General features: G+C 42.2%; 2 protein-coding genes across 9 annotated transcripts in view; one reads left to right on the forward strand and one right to left on the reverse strand.

Annotated features, from left to right (window-relative positions):
• The window catches only part of prepl (prolyl endopeptidase like), a 68,659-nt gene extending 67,136 nt beyond the window's left edge, over positions 1 to 1,523 (reverse strand). For 5 of the 6 annotated variants that reach the window (XR_009515060.1, XR_009515058.1, XR_009515061.1 and 2 more), the window contains exon 1: positions 1,141 to 1,523. Coding sequence is in view for 2 of the 6 variants with exons in the window: in XM_059985731.1 (XP_059841714.1) it covers positions 1,141 to 1,329 (189 nt within the window). In the remaining 4 variants the exon portion in view is untranslated. The remainder of the gene's footprint in view (positions 1 to 1,140) is intronic. The other variant, XM_059985730.1, reaches the window with a different exon arrangement.
• A 127-nt stretch (positions 1,524 to 1,650) lies between these two features.
• Positions 1,651 to 23,418, forward strand: part of camkmt (calmodulin-lysine N-methyltransferase) — a 325,277-nt gene continuing 303,509 nt past the window's right edge. For all 3 annotated transcript variants that reach the window (XM_059985734.1, XM_059985735.1, XM_059985733.1), the window contains exon 1: positions 1,651 to 2,043. In XM_059985734.1, coding sequence (XP_059841717.1) covers positions 1,912 to 2,043 — 132 coding nt within the window. In that variant the 5' untranslated portion in view covers positions 1,651 to 1,911. The remainder of the gene's footprint in view (positions 2,044 to 23,418) is intronic.

A 23,418-nucleotide genomic window follows, 5' to 3' on the forward strand; every position in this document is an offset into this window, starting at 1 on the left:
CTGGTCCATCACTGGCACAGCTCTCTCCCCCCATCACTGACAATGTCTATAGAGGATGCTGTGTCAAGAAGATAGCATCTGTCATAAAGGATCCCCACCTTCTCCACCATGCAGTCTTCTCACTGCTACTGTCGGACATGAGGTAGAGAAGTCTGAAGCCCCACACCACCACAGCTACATTCTTACAACCATCAGCACATCTCTAACCCATCCCCAACAATCAGCCACCTCTTGAACCACTGTGGACTTGCATCTGATTCTGCAAAAACAAGACCTTAGTGGACAAAAATATAGCTTCTTTTGTCTCTCTTCACTGACTTGTATAATGTACACGCAGTCCACATTCTGCCCTGGCTACTGCTTAGTGCTGCTGTTTTAGTGTAACTCTATGACAATAAAATCAACTTGATCTACTAGTCACGTCTATTCTGACAGCAACCATAACTTCAAGTGGATGCGAACACCACCACCTGCAGGTTCCTCTCTGTCACTCCATCTTGACTTATAAGTATTTCAGCAAAGGTTTATGACTACTGGGTATAAATTGTGGAGTTAGCAATCTAACAAATACTATAGAAGCACTTCCACCAAAAGGACTGCGAATGTTCAAGACAGTAAGTCGACACACCTGTCAAGGGCAATAAATCATGGCCTACAACAGGCACATGGCAAACAGGAGAAAATAATTATCTTTCTTGGTAGGGTTGGCACTTTGTGTAAATGAAAGTAAGTTATTTTAATGCCACTCAAAAAGCTGAGCAGCCGATGAGGAGAATGCCCCATTTCTTTCTCCACCATTGATCAGTCAGAGCTGACCTCAGTAGTAAGTGCACAGTGAGGTCGAAGGTCAAGTGCTGGGCACCTGACCTTTAGGTGATGCGTACAATCACGTGACCGAGCCGTGGGCCGACCCATTCATTCAAAACCGACCACATAGCGATATGCAACGGGAAAGCATCAACTATAAATACAATTCACGGTTTTGGTAGATGTTTACTTAAGAAATAAAGCGCTCAGGTGTGAAAGCTGAAACTAACTTACTATAATAAACGTAAGTGTACCGTTAAATTTATCAAAACACATTAATCCATTTCAATATCTTACAAATGGCGAGTTTAATGCACGGAGGATGGTACTCACCTGATAATTAAACGCTTCAAATTTATTACTGTTTCCCTTTTCAAAATGTTTACAAGTTCTCGCAAACTTCCTGACTCCCCAGCTGCGAGTTTCATACGAGGATCTTTTCAAACCACATGAAGCAGCTGCAAAGCAGCTGGATTGGAAACTCAGCTTTATCTTTTGAAGCAAAATGACCACACGAGGCATTTTAATCTCAGTCCACAAACGAAATAGACAAACAACGACTGTAGGGGCAACACCGTTTCTTAATTTCCCTACCTTTTTTTAAAAAAAAGGTGAGAATTATACATTTCCTCTGTTTACAAAAAGCAAACACTGATCACAACAGGCTTTCTCTGCACCTCACATCTCAGTACACTGTTCGAGTGCACGCAGTAACGTGCGAGTAACTCCGAGACAGAATAAATCCACCACCCACCCGTCACTCATCGCCCAATCGCTGCTGCCTCTCCCGTCGATTTCTACTCAAACTTGATCGCTTTGGTCTGCAGTTCCTTCTAACCGGAAGTGAAACAAATGCACGCGAGCCGGCTGTGACTGTTACTTCTTTTTCGCCCTCCTTCCCTTCGCCCCTTTTTAATTTGTGTGCCTTGAAAAGACCGGGACATTGTGAGCGCAGAACAATCGCCGGCGCGGATCACTGTGAAACATGTGCTGTTTAGGTAACAACAAAGTATCCCCGTAGTTCACACAGAGACACTTGTGGCAGCTTGTTGCCAATTATTTGCGACCAGTTGCCTATCGCCGCCGGTGCTGGAGACCGCGCCGATGGAATGCGACGAGAACACGGCGCCCGGCTCCGGATCAGCCGCTGACAGGGGCTGCCATGGGAACGGAGGGACGTGCCGGCTGATCCCGGACACCGGCCTGGCCAGAGACCGCTGGAAGCTGCTGCAACGGGTGAGAAGCCCCCGAATGGGGTCTGGTCGCGGGCGGCCGTTTGTCAGTTCATGATGTTTTCACTGACTGTGGACGTTGAAAAGGGGGAGGAGGAGGGCAAGATATTGTGCATTCGACGTGTATAAAATGCAGCTTAATATTTTTAAATATGCATGTTATAAATCAGATGATTTGCCGTGGTGTTGGTTGCACATACGAAGAAACAGGGTTTGGCGAACAAGAAATAATGGAGTCATGCCTTGCAACCGTAGTTTAGAATTAGGCAGAGTCGTTTAAACACAAAGACGGAAAGAAGACATTTGCTTCTGCATTACTTCAACCTCTCTTGACAACTGTTGTTGTTACTCATTCTTAAAAAAACGCCCTTTATTGTACCTTATACAAATGATCAGTTCTATACACATCTCCCGCGTTCCTCGGGCACGTTGTCACCTTCCAGACATGAATCTGTCAATCTGTCATCCTCAGTACTCCAGGCTGCATTTCTGCTTTCGGGTTTCAGCCATCTCTCAGCACAGAAATAGCTCGAGACAAAGTCGAGTGATTGGAAGCCGTTTCCATGTTCCCCCTCCCCCGCTGACTTTTCCATCCTGGCCTTCTCCACTTCTGAGGTGAGCCAACCACAAACTAGAAGAGCAATATCTCACTTATCTGCAACCCAATAGTATGAACTTTGACCTTTCCACTATCAGGTGACCTCCATCCCTGTGGTCCTTTTTCTCCTCTCCTTCTGGTGCACCCAGGCTTCGTTTCTCCCCCCCTCCCCATTTTACCTGCTCTTTGCTCTCACGTTTCCTTAACAATACAGATGACCACCTCCCACTCTCCATCTGGGCATTGCCATAACAATGTTGTTTTCTAAACATGGAATCAGGTTCCACACTGAAGACACTCAGGTTTATCTTTCTATTCTCAGGAAGGTTTTACTTGTGTGACAGTGATCCTTTGTAATTTTTAGTTTTGTCTAATTGGATATCGAGAGGATTGGCGTAGAACATTCTTGCTCTCAGATCCATTTACCCTTTACTCAGCCTCAGTTTGAACCAGATTCTGCAGTTTCATCATTGTTCACTTCTGGGATTGGGGGGTTGTTTCACGAGAGATCAAGGAGAATTGGTTTGTAGAAGGTTGAGAAATAAAACAGAGAATTCCGATGGTTCTAAGTATGTTCAAAAAAATGAGATTTTCAGACTGTTTTGCAATCATGTGTTGTATGGATCAAATGGGAAAATGAGCTTGGGTTAGAGATTAACACATTTATGATACTGAATACAGAGCATGTTTGAACTGCACAATGTCCTGCTATTTCATGTTCTATGTGCTGATCTTGAAAATTCACATCTTCTTCTTGACAAATCTCTAGACTGGGGTCAGAGCATCTACTATTGAAGAACTCAATTCTACTATCCATCTTCACATTTCATGGACTCTTCCCATCTCCTCCTGAACGGTGACCAAAATGCAAGCCTGTGTAGAAGCGTCACTACAAACTCTGCCATCAATTTGCTTTACTGTACAACATTCATCTCATCCATCACTCATAACATTCGTCAGCGCCTGCTGTGGGAGGACTGTCCGCCCTAATGATCGGGGTCTGTGCTGATGAGGGCTGGTGCTCCTGGCTCAACCAGGCCAGAATGGTTTGTGGAGTCTGAGGATTAGGAAATCCTGTTATTTAAAGAGAATTAGGGGAGCTTACCATTGCATGATGGTCTCGTGAGGTTGATGATTTGTGACTGTCAATGGTGATAACTGAGGGACAGCCACTGGTGTAAAGACATTAAGGCAAGGTGTAAAAATGTGTTTTTCTAACAGTACACCACATACGAAACAAGAAATGGCTCAGATGAAATTAGAGAGGATTTGCTGTGGTTTATGCATCTGGGGTGTCAGTGAGAATGGATAGGTGGGGTCTGGAAGATTAGCATGGAGTCACAGAGCACCACAGTACAGAAGGAGGCCCTTTGGCCCATCAATTATGTGCCAAACCATTAATCTGCTTAGTCCCTTCCACCTGCACCTCTACCACAGCCCTCCGTACCCCTCCCATCCATGAACTGTACTTAGCGAAATTTCTCTTAAATGTTGAAATTGAACCTGCATCGGCCACTTATGCTGACAGCTCATTTCACACTCTCACCACCCTCTCAGTGACCAAGTTCCCCCCTCATACTCCCCTTAAACCTTTCACCTTTCACCCTTCACCCTGAACCCATGACATCTAGTTCTAGTCTCACCCAACAGTACTCAAGATCATTCTGTTTGGACAAAATAATGGATAACTTTGTGAGGGTTTTACCATCCTTTTGAAGAATTGAGTACTGTACTACCTAGCTTGGTGGAAGCCTGTCATCAATTGACTTGTAAGAAAGAGACTGAAAGGAAACGCATCAGTAATGTGATTCAGAGTTGTACTCCAGCAAATGGAGATTATGAAGAAACAAAGAAGGAATTCATTGCTACAGGCAGTATTGGAGAGGAACACTCCGTAATCAAATTGTTATCAAGGGAGAGCTGAGTTCAAGATTTATTTTTTAAAAAAAACAACAGATAATGGAAGATCAATAAGAAAACATGGGTGAACCTAAATGAGTACACAGAAGAAAATAACTACATCAATGACAGATGCTGATTGACAGATCTGAAAATAAGGTGATCAAGGTTGGCTGCAAATGCCATCTATGATAGCATCTGTCAAATTAGAACTCTGAAATGTAGGTCTATCAATAAGGTGTCAATGAGAAAAGAATTCATTGTTTGAAAGGATGGCTGTGTTTTATTCTGTGTTATATCATAGTTTAAATGGTTCAATTTATTATCAAAGAATGTATACAATCTCAAAGTCTTACTCTTCTCAGATATTCACCAAAAACAGAAGAATCCCTAAGAAATGAATGACAAAAAAAAACATTAGAACCCCAAAGCCCCCTACCCCCCCCCCCTCCATGCAAGCAGCATACCATAGTTGAACACGTCATAGGTAGTTGATAGTTTTCTCAAAAAAGAGCAAATTAGCATTTGGATGGTGTGTGAGGACCCACAGACCAGACTTTAACAAAACATTGCTTGGAGTACCCAATATATCATGGTCATCTGTCTCCCGGCCATTGGTTGCACGAGGCACTACTGCAAGAGAGCATCACTTATCAAAGATCTTCAGCGTCCAGGTCATGCCATTTTCTGCAGCTACCATCAAGCAGGGGATACAGAGCCTGAAGTCCCACTCCACTGGGTTCAAGAACAGCTACTTTCCTTCACTATAGCAACACTGTGATTACTTTGGATCTATTTTCAATGGAATGGACTTTTTGTTTAAATTCTCTTCTTTCTTGTATAACTTCGTTTAACTCATTTGTGACTGTTTCTTTTGTGACAGTTTTGTATCTGACACTGTTTCCCTAAGATGCTGTGGCAAGTGAGCTTTTCACTGCGTCTGCACGCACATAATTGAACATGTGGCAATAAACTCAACTGTTAATGGCTAAGATAAACTTAATCAATCTTATAAACATAGGGCATGTTAGCACTCAGTACTGGTATGTGGCTGGCTCTTGAGAAAATGGAATTCCTTTCCAAGTATTCAGCATGAAAAGCTTGTGGTCTAGAGTCATAGAAAAATACAGACAGAAACAGGCCCTTCGGCTCATCTAGTCTGTGCTGACCCATTTAAACTGCCTACTCCCGTCGACCTACACTGGGTCTTCAGCCCTCCATACCCCTACCATCCATGTACCTATCCAAACTTCTCTTAGATGTTGAAATCGAGCTTACATTCACCACTTGCGCTGGCAGCTTGTTTCACACTCTCATGACCCTCTGAGTGAAGGTTTCCCCTCATGTTCCCCTTAAAATTTTACCTTTCACCCTTAACCCATGACCTCCAGTAGTTCCACCCAATCACAGTGGAAAAAGCCCGCTTGCATTTATCCTATCTATACCCCTCATAATTTTGTGTACTTCTATCAAATCTCCCCTCAATCTTAAAAAAGATTCTTAAAAAAGAAAAAAATGCAATCCTAACCTAGTCACTTTTCCTGTATAACTCGGGTCGTCCAGACCCAATAACTTCCTTGTAGATTTTCTCTTTCAAACATATTTACATTTTTCCTGTAAGTAGGTTACTAAAACTGCACACATTACTCCAAATTAGACCTCACCAGTGTCTAATGCAACTTCAACTTAGCATCCCATCTTCTATACTCAATACTTTGCTTTATGAAGGCTTATGTACCAAAAGCTTTCTTTACGACTTGTATTCCCAGACCCCTTTGATCTACCACACTCCTTAGTGCCCTACCACTCACTGTGTAAGACCTCCTCTGGTTGCTCCTTCCAAAGTGAAACACCTTGCACTTGTCTGCATTAAATTCTATCTGCCATTTTTCAAGCTGATGCAGATCCCACTGAAGCCATGACAGCCTTCCTTGCTGTCCACTACATAACCAGTCTTACTGTCATCCACAATATGCTGATCCAGTAAACCACATTATCATCCAGATTGTTGATACAGTATACGGTAGATGACAAACAACAATGTATCCCGCACTGATTCCTGTGGCACACTGCTACTCTCAGGGCTCCAGTCAGAGACGCAGCCATCTACTACCACTCTCTAGCTTTTCCCACAAAGCCAATGTCTAATCCAATTTACTACCTCATCTTGAATGCTGTTTGACTGAAGCTTCTTTACCAGCCTCCCGTGCGAGACCTTGTCAAATACCTTGCTAAAGTCTATATAAGAGAACATCTACAGCCTTGACTTCATCAACTTTCCTGGTAGCTTCTTCAAGGAAACTTCGAGAAAGATTAGTTAGATGTGACTTACCATGCTGACTATCCTTAATCAGTCCATGTCTATCCAAATAATTGTATGTTTGGTCTCTTGCAATACCTTCCAGTAACTTTCCCAATACTGATGTCAGGCTCCCTGGCCTATAATTTCCTGGTTTATTTTTACAGCCTTTCTGAAAATGCGGAGCAACGTTAGCTATCTTCCAATCTCTGATACTTGAACTGTTGCTAAGGATGATTTAAATATCTCTGTTAGGGCCCCAGCAATTTCTGCACTTGTCTGCTGCAGGGTCTGAGGGCTCTCATTGTCAGGCCCTGGGCTCTGTATAGAGTCCATGAAATTGATGCTGCTTTACCTTGTATCTATAGACTCTGTGTCCGTCTGCTGATTACCATTCTGTTCTTCCACAGGACTAATTTTGTCCCTTACAATCCTTTTGCTCTTAACATATCTGTAGCATCCCACAGGATTCTCCTTCACTTTGTCTGCTAAGGCAACCTGATGCCTTCTGTTAGCCCTCCTGATGCATTTCTTATACTCCGTAAGCACTTCGTTTGTTCCTGCCTGCTTATACCTGCAATGCATCTCCTTTTTATTTAACCTGGGCTTTAATATCTCTTGAAAACCAAGGTATCTTGCACCTGTTATCTTTCCCTTTTATTCTGGCAGGCTCATTCAAGCTTTGTATTCTCAAAATTTCACTTTTAAAGGCCTCCCACTTTTTCAATTACACCTTTGCCAGAAAACAGCCAGTCCCAATCCACACTTGGCAGATCATTACTAATACCTTAAATTGGTCTTTCTCCAATTTAGAATCTCAACCCACAGACTAGACCTATCTTTTTGCATATTTACTTTGAAACTAAAGGCATAGTGATCACTAAATGCAAAATGTTCACCTACACAAATTTCTGTCACCTGCCCTCACTCATTTCCTAATAGTAGACCAAGTGTCCTGGTTAACAAAACTTTCCTGAACAGGATTGACTAACTCTGTCCTATATAGTCATTATACAGTGTGGGAGTCCCACTCAAGATGTGGAAAGTTAAAACTACCTGATGTTTCTTGCAACAGTATGCAATATCTACAGATTTGTTCCTCTAAATCCCTTGGACTACTGGGTGGTCTGTAATATAGGTCCCTTAACCTGGTCATATCTTTCTTATTACTCAGTTCCACCCATAACACCTCACTGGACGAGTTCCCCAACCTGTCCATCAGGTGTAGCTGACAGTGAGGTCAGCTTTAAAATCAAAGCAGGATGATGCCATGTGAGACCTACAGTGTGTATGCGTTGTACATCAGTATTGTGAACAAATGGAGAATGTGGTACACAGAAGTCAAGCCAGTAGGCAGAGGTGGACATCCTTGCGTCCCTTGAAGATGAAGACTTGTATTTACTCTTTACATGCTGATTGCCACCTCCAAATAAAAACTGGGATTCAATACTGAAAATTAACTTTTAGTATTATCTTGCCTTTTCAACTACAGATGGGTGATTGTATTTTAATAATGCAGAAACAAGCTTAAGGAGATTCGGCATGTCATGGAAGGTTCTGCCAAATTTTTGCAAATGTCCATTGGAAAGCATTATGATTGGTTGCATCAGCATCTGGTATGGAAAATTATGATGTACATGACTGAAGCAGCTACAGAGCAGGGGTTCCAAACCTTTTGTATGTCATGGTCCCCTGCCGTTAACTGAGAGATCCGTGGACCCCAGGTTGGGAACCCTTGCTATGGGGCATGGTGGACTCGGCCATTTCTATCACAGGATTGCGCACCTTACCATCAAAGATATCTACAAGAGGCCATATTTCAGTGAAATGAGATCCATCATCAGGGACCCCACCATCCGGCCACACCCTCTTCCAGTTGCTGCCAACAGGCTGGAGCTACAGGAGCCTGAAGATCTGAAATCTCAAGGTTCAACAACAGCTTTTTCCTACTGCCATCAGGTTCTTGAACTGACCTGAAAAACCCTAAGATCACCTGAGACAATATACACTGGATTCTGGTTAGTTGGGACACATCAGGTCCAGTAAATTTTGGCCCAATTATGTGGAAATAGTTAAAAAGGTATATTTAAAAAAAAGGCAAACTACCATTTAACTGAGTAACAAATTATATATTCAAGTAAAATACAGAATAAATTATAACACTACCAATACTACTGCAGTACTATAAAACTGTGTTAGTTCCTCACAGTAATTGTTGAAGGAATTCAACCAGGTCATGCTGTCATGTTCTTGTGATTGATTGTAAACTAACAAAGTCAGTGCAGACACATAGTGCAGATAATGGACTGCATTCCTACAATGCTTCTGCATCCTCCAAATCTTCATTTTCGTTGTAACATTAAAGATAATTGTCGACACCTTCAAGTGCTTTGTAGTTCCTAACTTGGCGGAGTAGTGAAATCATTTCATTTTCACTCCCGGCCATTTCTTGCATTTAATGCAAGGTGTATTATGAACAAAATGGTTGAGATTAGGGCGTGGATCAGTTCTTGGAGTTATGGTGTTGTCCCTATTGTCCTGTTTATTATATGTAATGCCTGCACTGTTTTTGTGCATTTTATGCAGTCCTGTGTAGGTCTGTAGTCTAGTGTAGCTTTCTCTGTTGTTTTTTTTAACGTAGTTCAGTCTAGTTTTGTACTGTGTCATGTAACACCATGGTCCTGAAAAACATTGTCTCATTTTTACTATGCACTGTACCAACAGTAATGGTCAAAATGACAATAAAAGCGACTTGACTTGACTTGACTTGTGGCCATTACAGAGACTTGGATGGCTCAGGGGCAGGAATGGTTACTTCAAGTGCCAGGCTTTATATGCTTCAGGAAGGACAGAAGGGAGCCAAAAGAGGTGGGGGCATGGCACTGTTGTTCAGAGATAGTGTCACGGCTGCAGAAAAGGAGGAAGTCATGGAAGGATTGTCTACAGAGTTTCTGTGGGTGGAAGTTAGGAACAGGAAGGGGGCAATAACTCTACTGGGTGTATTTTCTTAAATAGGCCTCCCAATAGTAACAGAGATATCGAGGAGCAGATAGGAAGACAGATTCTGGAAAGGTGTAATTCTGGTAAGGTGTTGAGGTGGGAGAGTTTAATTTCTCGAATATTGATTGGCATCTCCCTAGAGTGAGGAGTTTAGATGAGGAGTTTGTTAGGTGTGTTTAGGAAGTTTTCTTGACCCAATACGTAGATGAGCCTATAAGAGGAGAGGCTGTACTTTATCTGGTATTAGGAAATGAACCTGGTCAGGTGTAAATTTCATCTCTTGGAATCCAGCATCAAACTGTTTTTCCCAATCGAGTTGCATAATGCAATCCCCATGACTAGCGTAACTTTGCCCTTATTACACACCTTTTCTATCTCCCATTGTAATTTCTATCCCACTTGGGAGTACTGTGGTCAGTTCTATAGGAAGAATGTGGAAACCATAGAAAGGGTGCAGAAGAGATTTACAAGAATGTTGCCTGGATTGGGGAGCATGCTTTATGAGAAAAAGTTGAGTGAACTCGGTCTTTTTTTCCTTGGAGTGATGGAGGATGAGAGGTGACCTGATAGAGTTGTATAAGATGCTGAGAGGCATTGATCGTGTGGATAGTCAGAGGCTTTTTCCCAGGGATGAAATGGCTAGCATGAGAGGGCACAGTTTTAAGGTGCTTGGAAATAGGTACAGAGGAGATGTCGGGGTAAGTTTTTTTACTCAGAGAGTGGTGAGTGTGTGGAATGGGCTTCCAGTGATGGTGGTGGAGGCGGATACGATAGGGTCTTTTAAGGGACTCCTGGACAGGTACATGGAGCCCAGAAAAATAGAGGGCTATGGGTAACCCTAGGTAATTTCTAAGGTAAGGACATGTTTGGCACAGCTTTGTGGACCGAAGGGCCTGTATTGTGCTGTAGGTTTTCTGTTTCTGTCTCCAAGCCCAAATGCTTGAACCCTCAGTGAGCAAACAGTTCTGAATCATCTTATGAACTATCATGACAAAAATCACTGCTTTTTGAACACAAACACATGCAACTGACTCTATTTAAGCACAGCGTGGTTTGACTGACGTTAATTAGAACGCTGTTCAGCAATTGTCTCCCATCCCAACTATGCAACGTTGTGTCCCACATAAGCAGCTGTCCTTATAACCAATAGCCCAATTAGCTGGAATCCACTGTATTTTTCTAACCTCTCTTAATCATACACTAGTGTCATTATGTTTACTTTGCACACTTATAGTGATATTGATGTATAACCTGCAAGATTATCATAACTTGTATGTACTCGTCTTGTCACAGCAGAAAGCTAATTTTCATGGCATTTGAGAAAATAGACAAAAGAGAATCAGTATGTAGATATGTTTTACTCGGATTTTCAGAAGGCCTTTGACAAGGTGCCACACGTGAGGCTGCTTAACAAGATAGAGAGTCTATGCTATTGCAGGAAAGACACTAGCATGGATAGAAAATTTGCTTTCTCCAGTCGGGCAAGATTGGGAATAAAAGGGGCCTATTGTGTTTGGCTGCTGGTGACTAGTAACTTTCCACAGTATGGGTACTATTCCCTCTCAGCTGTATGGCAGCGCAGTAACTGAAATGCCCCCGCCCCCACACATACCTTTTAAATATATCTGTCATTTCTTTGTCACCCATTACTACCTCTTCAGCATCATTTTCTAGCAGTGTGATATCCACTCTCACCTCTCTTTTACTGAAATAACTTTTGGTATCCTCTTTATATTATTGGCTGGCTTACTTTCATATTTCATCTTTTCTCTCCATGTGTTTTTTTTTGGTTGTCTTCTGTTTGTTTTTAAAAGCTTTTCATGAATATTTGCTATATTATTTGCTTTTATGTTGTCTCTGACTTACCTTGTCAGCCGCGGTTGCTGCATCCTCCTTTTAGAATACCCCTTCATCAACTTCCTGCACCCCCTGCATTGCCCCAGAAACTCCAGCCATTGCTGCTCTGCCATCATCCCTGATGGTGTCCCCTTCCAATCATCTTTGGCCGGCTTCTCTCTCATGCCTCTAATTCCCTTCACTCCACTAATATATTTGACCTTATCTTCTCCCTCTCAAACTGCAGGGTGAATTCTGTCATATTATGATCACTGTTTCCCAAGACTTACTTTACCTTAAGTTCCCTGATCAAATCTATTTCATTACACAGCACCCAATCCAGAATTGCCTTTTGCGTAGTGGGCTCAACCACAGGCTGCTCTAAAAAGCTGTCTCGTAGGCATTCTGTAAGTTCCATCTCTTGGCATCCAGCATCAAACTGTTTTTCCCAATCGAGTTGCATAATGCAATCCCCATGACTAGCGTAACTTTGCCCTTATTACACACCTTTTCTATCTCCCATTGTAATTTCTATCCCACATCTTTGCTACCGTTCGGAGGCCTGTATATAAGATCATAAGACATAGGAGCAGAATTAGCCCACCTGTCCTATTGAGTCTGCTCCGCCATTGAACCATGGCTGATCCTTTTTCTCTATCTTCTCCTCAACCCCAGTTCCTGGCCTTCTCCCTGTAACCTTTGATGCCATGTCCAGTCTAGAACCTATCAACCTCTGCCTTAAATACACCCAATGACCTGGCCTCCACAACTCCCATCAGGGACTTTTTACCCTTACAATTTCTTAACTGTACCCATAATGGTTCTACATCTTCTGATCCCATGTCACCTCAGGAAAGATTTGATATCATTTTTTACCAGGAGAGCCACGCACCCCCCTCTTCCTAGCTTCCTGTCCTTTCAATACTATGTGTATCCTTGGACCTTAAGCTCCCAACTATGATCTTCTTTCAGCCATGACTCAGTGATGCCAACAACATCATACCTGCCAATCTCTAACTGCGCTACAAGATTATTTATCTTATTTTATATACTGTGTGCATTCAAATATAACACCATCAGTCCTGATTTTCACTGTATGATTTTCCGCCTACATTACACTTCCAATCATCCCACTGATTGGAATTTTGCCCTGCCATCTGCCTGTCCTTCCTCACAGTCTCACTACACACTGCATCTACTCGTTCAGCCAGATATCCCAGCCTCGGCCCTGTAACTCCTATTCCCATCCCCTTGCCAAGTTGGCTTAAACCAGGGGTTCGCAACATTTCTTTTGCCACGGACCCAACTATTAACCAAGGAGTCCATGGACACCATGTTGGGAAGCCCTGGTTTAAACTTTCTTCAACAGCTCTAGCGGACCTGACCGTAAGAATATTAGTCTCCAGTGGGTTCAGCTGTAACTGTCCTTTTGTGCAGGTCATGCCTTCCCCAGACAAGGCTCCAATGATCCAGAAATATTCATTCAATTATCTAAACCCTCTGAAATGCCTCTATTAATTCTGCTTGCACCACCTTCCTTGCATTTACCAGGTGCCTACCACTGTGTGCAAAAAAAAACTTAACCAGCACATTTTCTTTAAACTTGCTCCTCAAAACTTAAACCTATGACAATTTGCATTTGGCATTTCTATCTTGGGAAGTTGATTCCCTATCTCTGCTGTTTGTAATTTTATAAACTTTCAGATCTCCTTCAGCCTCTGACTCTCCAGAGAAAACAAACCAGGTTTTTCCAACTTCTAACAACAGCTCATGCCCTGTAATCCAGGAAGCAATTGGTAAACCTCTTCTATACCCTCTCCACTCGCTTCCTGTAATGGTGTGAACTGATGTGTAAACAATGGAGTTACACATTGCTTCGAGATTATTTTGGGCCAAAAGAAAAATTGAAAGGCTGAGACAGAATAGACTCGGAAAGGATGTTTCCAATAGTGGGAAAGTCTAGGACCAGAGGGCACAGCTCTGAATAGTAGGACACTTCTTTAGAACGGAGATGTGGAGGATTTTCTTTAGTCAGAGGGTGGTGAATCTGTTGAATTCAATGCCACAGGCAGCTGTGGAGACCAAGTCACTGGGTTGATAGATTCTTGGTTAGAGTGTCAAAGGTTATGGGGAGAAAGCAGGAAAATGGGGGTTGAGAGGGAAAATAATTCAGCCAAAGTCGAATGGTGGCGCAGACTCCATGGACCAAATGGCTTAATTCTGACTCTTGCGTGTTCTGGTCTTAAAAAGGCAAGCAGGATTTTTCTGAGGCAGCTGATAAATAAATAACTGTAGTTTGAATAATTCATACCTCGTGGTCCCTCAGCATTCTGCACCACACATATGTGTGAAAAATATATGGCCCTGGCAAACTTTGATTTTGGTTCATTAGTGTCATTTGACAATGATTTCTGAACTCAATATAAATTCTAAATATGTTGATGGCTTCAGTTCCATCTATCCTAGCTGCTCAATATTTTCGTTAACAGTGATGCCCAAATAGGTAGCCTATCTATCTCCAGCACCTTGCTCTTAGGAATAGAAACTACACTCTCTTCTGGCCCCTAACACTCTTGAACATGTGGCATACTGCCAGTGTCTTCCACAGTGAAGACTGAACATCTGACTTTAGCTTCTCCTTGTCAAAACTGCAGGGTGAATTCTATCACTGCCTCCTTAGGGTTTTTTTACTTAAGCTTCCTAATCAAATCTGGTTCATTACACAAACAGAATTACCTTTTCCCTAGTTGGTTCAACCACAAGCTGCTCTAAAAATTCATCTTGAAGGCATTCAACAAATTACCTGTCTTGGGATCCAGCACTAACCTGTTTACTGAAATCCACCTGTACATAGAAATCCCCCAAACTATTGTAACATTGCCTTTGTTGCATGCCTTTTCTAGATCCCATTGTAATTTGATTCCCACATCTTGCATATAACTCCCAACAGGGCCTTTTTACCTTTGCAGTTTCTGAACTCTATCCACAAGGATTCTATATCTTCTGATCCTATGTCAAGAATTGATATCATTTTTCACCAACAGAGCCACCCGACCCCCTCTGCCTTCTTCCTGTCCTTTCAATGTGATGTGTATCCTTAGACATTAAGCTCCCAACTGTGATCTTCTTTCAGCCATGACTCAGTGATACCCACATTGTCATACCTCCCAATCTCTAACTTTGCTATAAGATTATATACCTTATTTCGTACAATGTGTGCATTCAAATATAACACCTTCAGTCCTGCATCCGTCAGCCTTAATGATTTTAGCCTCATATTACACTTCAACTCATCTCACCGACTCAAATTTTGCCCTATCATCTGCCTGTCCTCCTTCAGTTTCATTACACTTTGCATGTATTTGTATACCAACTGCCCCAACCTCAGCTGTATCACTCCCGTTCTCATCCCTCTGCCAAGTTAGTTTATACAGTCCTCAGCAGCTCTAGCATACCTTTCTGCAAGGATATTGGTCCCCCTTCAATTTAATTGTAACCTGTTCTTTTTGTACAGATCATGCCTTCCCCAGACAAGACTGCAGTGATACAGAAACATAGTATAAACTTTACCCCCTGCATCAATTCCTCAGCCACACATTTATCTGCAAAACATCTTATTCTTATCCTCACTGGTACATGGCACAGCAGCAATCCAGAGAATACTACCCTGGAGTTCCTGTTTTTCAGCTTTCTGCCTAACACATTAAATTCTCTCTTCAGGACCTCCTCCCTTTTCTTCTCTGTGTTGTTGCTCCCCCTCCTCCTTTAGAAAACTGTGGACCTGATATGAGACATCCCTGATCCTGGCACCTGGGAGACAAACATGCAATTTGGGTGTCTCTTTCATGTCCACAGAATCTCTTGTTTGCTCCTCTAGTTATGACCCCGTGTCACTACTACACTCCTCTTGTACCCCTTCACTTCTGAGCCACAGTTCCCGAGAACCATTTATTGCAGTTTCACCCCCCCACCCCACAATACCCAAAGAGGTATACTTATAAAGGGAATGGCCACAGGGGTACTCTGCATTGGCTGCCTATTCACTTTTCCCTCTCCTGACAGTCACCCAGGTACTTCCCTCCTGCAGCTTTGGGGTGATTACCTCCATGTAGCTTCTATCTATAACCTCCTCATTCTGAAGGTGATGCAGCAGCTGCTTCGGTTCTTGTCATAGTCTCTAAGGAGCTGCAGCTCAGTGCAGTCCTTGTATATGTAGTTATCAGTGAGACTGCAAGTCTCCCAGTGTTCCCACATCTCACACAAAGAACATACCCTTAATCTTGGATCCTTTCTCACCACACTAGCTATGTACTATCAAACAAAGAAAGGGGGAAAAATTACTGGAAACTTTCTCAGAGCCACTGTATGCTCTCATCAAAGCCCGACCACTCTAACACTGTCCACTCACAGAACGGTTGTTCCGTTTGTACCTCACTTCTTTTTAATAGCCTTTTCCTAGTGCCAAATAGATTATGATTGCAGCCTGCTGAAAAGTCCCAAAAGGCCTCCAGCTCTTTTTAAACCTTGCGCCACCTTAGCCAAACAAACAACTGCTCACAATGATTGCCTGCTGCCAAAAAAGAAGCCTGTCTGAATCTCTCTTCCAATTAGCATCATCACCCAAACCTTGGCCAAATGCAACCATTGTCTGTGGAGATATAGCTTAATTTTATTGAATCATTTGGTCAAAAATGCTACTGATGCATAAAGCAGTGGCATTGACCATTTAATTACATGTAAGTCTACTTTTCAAAGTAGTTCAACCATTGTATAGCGGATATTTTACCTGCATTTTCTTGTCTATCATTTTTATGAAAGCAGACATGTTGATTACATTAGAAGTTTGCTGCCTGGGGGAAAGAACTACCAATGTTCAATGGTTTCATCTTTTGCATTCTTGCATTCACACCCATCTGTTCCCTGTTTTTATCAATAAATATAATTGCCAACATGCAAGGGATGATTTTGGTCAGGATCGTCCTTCTTCCAAAATGCTGGGGTAATCACAAATTTGCTAACTGTCAAGTCTACAAACAGAAGTTTGGAGCCTATATCTAAGCATTTACAGTATCTCTTATTTCACAGAAATTGCTGGTGCAAAGTTTTTTGCATGTTTGTCTTGGAAGAAGATAATACAGATGGATCTTCTGTGTTGTTTAATGATCAGGACAGCAATGTAGGCATGCTTTTGATTCCATGCAGTCTATGGTATATACATAATCTCTACTCACATCGACTGTAACAAGGTCCTTTGAGATGCTGGTGATGGCTAGAATCAACTCCTGCCTAAGCAGGAACCTGGACCCACCGTAAATTGCTGATCATTGCACTAGGCCTACAGTGGACATGATCTCATTGGTTCTTCATGCAGCCTTGGATCACCTGGACAATATTAATACTTATGTCAGGCTGCTGTTTATTGACTTTGGCTCAGTATTTTACATAATTATTCTTCAGTTCTTCTTCAGTTCTTATCAAAAAGCTCTAAAGCCTGGGCCTCTGTAACTGCATCCTCAGCTTCCTCATTGGAAGACCACAGTCTGTGCAGGTTGGAAGTAACATCTCCACCTAGCTGGTTACCAACACTGCACACCTCAAGGCTATGTGCTTAGCCTACTGCTCTACTCACTTTATACCCATGACTCCATGGCTAGACTCAGCTCAAATCCTGTCTATAAATTTGCTGATGACACAGCTATTGTAGAATTTCAGATGGTGACGAGGAGGCTTACAAGTGAGCTGGCTGACTGGTGTCACAGCAATAACCTTGCACTCAATGTCAATAAGACCAAGTAATTGATTGTGGACTTCAGAAAGAGTAAGATGAAAGAATACACATCAGTCCTCATTGAGGATCAGAACTGGAAAAGGTGAACAACTTCAAGTTCCTGGGTGTCAACATCTCTTGGGGTCTACCCTGGGTCCATCATATCGATGCAGTTCCAAAGAAGGTATGGCTCTTTCAGTAGGAGTTTGAGGAAGATTTGATATATCCCAAAAAATACTTGCAAATTTCTACAGATGTATCATGGAGAGTATTCAAACTGGCTGCATCACCGTCTGGTATGGGGGTGGGGCACTGCACAGCATTGAAATAAGCTGCAGAAAGTTGTAAATTCAGCCAGCTCCATCACGGGTACTAACCTCCCCAGCATCTAGCACATCTTAAAGTAACGATGCCTTAAAAAGGCGGCATCCATCAGTCAGGTCCCCCATCACCCAGGAGATGCCCTCTTCTCATTGTTACCCTCACTGAGGAGGTACGGAAGCCTGAAGGCACACGGTCAATGATTCACAAATGGCTTCTTTCCCTTCTGCCATCGGATTTCTGAATGGACGTTGAACCCATGGACAGCACCTCACTACTTTTTGTTTCTCTTTTTGCACTGCTTAATTAATTTGATTGTTTAATATACTTACTGTAATATACGGTTTGTATTATTATGTAATGCAAAGTACTGGCACATAACAAATTTCACAACATATGCCATTGATAGTGAATCCTATTCTGATTATTATAATTGAGTTCCCCGAATTTTGAAGCAAAACACCGAAGAATCTTATCTGATTATTAGCCAGGCTAGTTTATTATTAGCCAGGTCAGCTGTTAAGTTTCTTATTAGCCAGGTCAGCTGTTAAGTTTCTAAAAATTAAAGTTTAAATATTTGTGCTCAGAGATTGTGAATTTTGTATTTCATGTTCAAAATGTGGAGGACTGCAACTATTTAAACTGCTTTGATGACTTTTAAAACACCTTTTGGGGGTTGGACTTGCAGAAGACCATAAGACATAGGTGCAGAATTAGGCCATCTGGCCCATGCCATTAAATCATGGCTGATCCTTTCTTTTTTCCTCTTCAATCCCAGTTCACGGCCTTCTCCCCGTAACCTTTGATACCATGTCCAATCAAAAACTTATCAATCTCTGCCTTAAGTACACCCAATGACCTGGCCTCCACAGCTACACGTGGCAACAAATTCACCACCCTTTGGCCAAAGAAAATTCTCTGCATCTCTGTTTTGAATGGGTGCCCCTCTATCCTGAGACTGTGCCCTCTTGTCCTAGACTCTCCCACCATAGGAAACATCCTTTCCACAATTATTCTGTCTAGGCCTAGGTTTCAATGAGATCCCCCCCCCCCCCATCCTTCTGAATTCCAGCCAGTACAGACCCAGAGCCATCAAACATTCCTTATATGATAACCCTTTCATTCCTGGAATCATCCTTGTGACCCTCATCTGGAGGTTCAATGCCAGCACATCGTTTCTAAGATGAGGGGCCCAAAGCTGTTTACAGTACTGAAGGTGAGGCCTCACCATTGCCTTATAAAGCCTCAGCATCACATCCCTGCTCTTTTATTCTAGACCTCTTGAAATTCTAGAAGAGGTGGGAATGCTATTAATTTGCTTCTAAGGCTGCCACATTAGAGAGAAAAGCTGCAGAAAGGAAGACAGTGGAAAACTCTGAGACTGAGTGTTACATTCTAGGGTGAAGGAGGTCTTGCAGGATTCAAGTACATTGTAGAACAAGAGCTGGAAGTACTGGGGAGACCTTCATTATCTCAGAAAACGGGTCTACTGGACAGGACTTTGGGTAAGACTGAAGTGCAGGGTCCTAATCTAAGGCCCTCTCCCTAGCATCCTCATGTTTAAAGTACAGTCATTAGAAAACAATATTTAAGATGTCAGATCTGGATTATCAGAGGAACATGAGGAATTGCTGTGTATTCTGTGGCTGGCTCCCAATTCTCCTGACACAGCCCTCCAGTCCAAGCATCATGATGGCAGTGTTGATCAAGGGGAAAAGCTGGGGGCATCTACAAACGTCATTTCCAGAAAAGTTGGGATATTTTCCAAAATGCAATAAAAACAAAAATATGTGATATGTTAATTCACGTGAACCCTTATTTAACTGACAAAGTACAAAGAAAAGATTTTCAATAGTTTTACTGACCAACTTAATTGTATTTTGTTAATATACACAAATTTAGAATTTGATGGCTGCAACACACTCAACAAAAGTTGGGACAGAGTTAAAACAAGATTGAAAAGTGCGCAGAATATTCAAATAACAGTGGTTTGGAAGACTCCACATTCAGCAGGCTAATTGGTAGCAGGTGAGGTATCATGACTGGGTATAAAAGTAGCGTCCATCAAATGCTCAGTCTTTTCAAGCATAATGGGTGGTGGCTCACCCCTTTGTCCCAAAATTCATGAGAAAATTGTTAGTCAGTTCAAAAGGAACATTTCCCAATGCAAGATTGTGAGGTTTTTCAACATCTACAGTACATAATATTGTGAAAAGATTCAGAGAATTCAGAGACATCTCAGTGCGTAAAGGGCAAGGTTGGAAACCACTGTTGAATGCACATGATCTTCGAGCCCTCAGGCGGCACTGCCTAAGAAACCGTCATGCTACTGTGACAATTATAGCCACTTGGGCTCGGGAGTACTTCGGATTACCATTGTCACTTAACACAGGCCATCGCTGCATCCAGAGATGCAACTTGAAACTGTATTCCGCAAGGAGGAAGCCATACATCAACTCTATGCAGAAACGCCGGCGAGTTCTCTGGGCCCGAGCTCATCTCAGATGGACCGAAAGACTATGGAACCATGTGCTGTAGTCAGATGAGTCCACATTTCAGCTAGTTTTCAGAAAAAACGAGCGTCAAGTTCTCCGTGCCAAAGATGAAAACGACCATCCTGATTGTTATCAGCAAAAGGTGCAAATGCCAGCATCTGTGATGGTATGGGGGTGCATCAGTGCCCACGGCATGGGTGAGTTGCATGTATGTGAAGGTACCATTGACTGAGGTGTATATTAGGATTTTAGAGAGACATATGTTGCTATCAAGGCGACGTCTCTTCCCGGGACGTCCATGCTTATTTCAGCAGGACAATGCCTGATCACATTCTGCACGGGCTGCAACAGCGTGGCTTTGTAGACACAGAGTGCGTGTGGTTGACTGGCCTGCTGCCAGCCTAGATCTATCTCCTATTGAAAATGTATGGCGCATCATGAAGAGGAGAATCAGGCAATGGAGACCACGGACTGTTGAGCAGCTGAAGTCTTATATCAAGCAAGAATGGACAAAATTTCCAATTGCAAATCTGCTACAATTAGTATCCTCAGTTCCAAAATGATTAAAAAGTGTTATTAAAAGGAAAGGTGATGTAACACAATGGTAAACATGCCTCTGTCCCAACTTTTGTTGAGTGTGTTGTAGCCATCAAATTCTAAATTTGAGTATATTTACAAAATACAATTAAGTTGGTCAGTAAAACTATTGAAAATCTTTTTCTACTTTTGTCAGTTAAATAAAGGTTCACGTGAATTAACATAGCACAGATTTTTTTTATTGCATTTTGGAAAATACCCCAACTTTTCTGGAAATGGGGTTTGTACCTTATGATAAATTCATCATGTGGCGATCTGTCCCATTCTCTCTCCCCTGACCTGGAACATCAGGCAGTGAAGTGCCAACCATTCTACCTTCCACGGGAGTTCTCAGCCATCATCTTTATTGCAGTCTACAATACACCTCAGCAGATCTAAGTGCTGTGATCAACAGGGTCGAGCAGCGTCCCCAGCACTTGTCACTTCGTGATGGGAGACTTTAATCAGGAGTGGGATAGGACACCTGGTTGGGCGGTGCTAAAGGACAATCTTTCTCAATGTCAGCAAAACCAAAGAGCTCACTGGGGGTTGGTGGTGGTGAAAGTCAGCATCTTAATCCTTGGGCATTAACATATGAAATTACGTGTCCTGGGCCCAGCTCATAGATACAAACAGAAGGGAAGTATGCAAGTGCCATTACTTTCTTAGGATGTTAAAGAATTTTGACTTCTCACTGAACACTTCGATAAACTTTTACAGGTGCACTATTGAAAGTATCCTGACTGGTTACTTAGTGGTTTAGTATGGCGGCTCGAATGTACAGGAATGCAACAAGCTGCAGGGAGTAGGGGACTCTCCACAGAACATCATGGGCACACCTCTCTCTCTCCTCTATTGGTAGTATCTGCAGGAGGCATTACCTCAAGAAGGCATCATCTATCATCAAAGATCTTCACCATCTGGGCCATGCCATCTTTCTGCAGCTACTATTGGGCAGGAGGTACAGAAACCTGAAGTTCCACACCACCAGGTTCAAGAACAGTTACTCATCTCAACCATTCAGCTCTTGATCCAGCCGACAAAGCCCTAAAGACCAGAATTTAGCAACATGTTGATCATTTTGTACTAAAATGTTATTTTGCTTTCTTTTTTGACTTTGGATGTGAAGATTGCATTTGTGGCAGATTCTGATCCAAATCACCCTTTAGAATTTTAGATAGATACTGTACATGCTCATCACTAACTTCCCAATCAATCTTTGGTCTACAGCCTCAGTTACTTAAAAACATCTTTTAACTTTTTTCTGTAGTGCAAGATATGTTAGTATTTCACATCTCCTATAGTTTTCCATCTCTCATTATTTTTGGTAGGTTAGCATCATGCAATCTGCATGATCATGATATTCTTACAATGTTACATACATCTTACAGTGAGCCATGTACACTACCTGTTTTTTTGCTCCTTTTTGCACTAATTTAAATATATATATTTCTCATTGTAATTTATAGGTTTTTTAATTATGTATTGCACTCTACTGCTGCCACCAAACAGCATGTTTCACGACATATGCCAGTGATATTAAACCTCATTTTGATTACCTGAGCTCCAGTCACAGTTTTGTGCCCAGCCAGTGTTCCGTCACGATCCATCATTGCTTCCTTGCTCTCATGCCTATTGCTCTTCATGCTACTGTTGTTATTCTATGTTCTGGTATAAATATGTATTCCCATATGTTTCAGGTTACTTTTCAATCCCCTAGGTGTCTCTGTTTAACCATTGTGCATGTTTTCCTTTGAAGTATAACATGCCAATTACAGTGAGTACTTGACGGAGTGAAGCCTTCTTCCAGCAGAAGGTGAACAATGACGATTAAAGAGCAAACTCTGCTGCCTACATAGGCTGAGGGACAGACGGATGTTCATGCATATTATCCTTTTCTTGCATCACTACCACAATCCTGCCCCAAACGCCACCCCTGCCACCTTCCCCTTGATCCTTTACACCCCCTGTTCTCCCTGTTCTGTACCTTCTTTTGAGTTTTCGCCCCACATAACTATGACAGCTCATCTCTGGAACCAATGCAGTAAGTCTTTTGCACAGTTCTTAAAGCCGTCATTTACTTCCTGATTCACGTAGGCTAGTATTTGGTCCTTGACTCCATGTTTTATGTAGGTTTAATTTTTTTCCCTCTAAGATTTTGTTTATGTGCAGATTTTTTAAAAAATCTTTTATTTTTCTATCATTGCACCTTCACAAAGAAGTGTGTACAAACAACTTTAGAGCACTCATCTCCTGTAATTATTTTGTTCATGTAAGCACTGGATTATAGAACCAAAATTTCACAGTTCCTGGACACTGACAAAGGTGATTAAGTTATTTCTGCCATCAAAAAGGTATCTGCTCCTTTAAAATCCAGTGCTGTAGTATAGTTAATATCACCAGTAAATAATATTGAAACAAAGGAATCATGGTTACTTTGACAATGCTATTTTTGAGAATAAATGCTCGGGATTCCAAAAAGAACTAGGCTATTCTCTGTATTTATTGGCTGTATTTTAAATGTGGAAGATCAGCCAGTTGGGTGCATGCATCTCAGCTATAACCCAGCCCAGTTGTGAAACCACAGT

Source organism: Hypanus sabinus, chromosome 12, assembly GCF_030144855.1.
Source record: "Hypanus sabinus isolate sHypSab1 chromosome 12, sHypSab1.hap1, whole genome shotgun sequence".
NCBI classification, from domain to species: domain Eukaryota; kingdom Metazoa; phylum Chordata; class Chondrichthyes; order Myliobatiformes; family Dasyatidae; genus Hypanus; species Hypanus sabinus.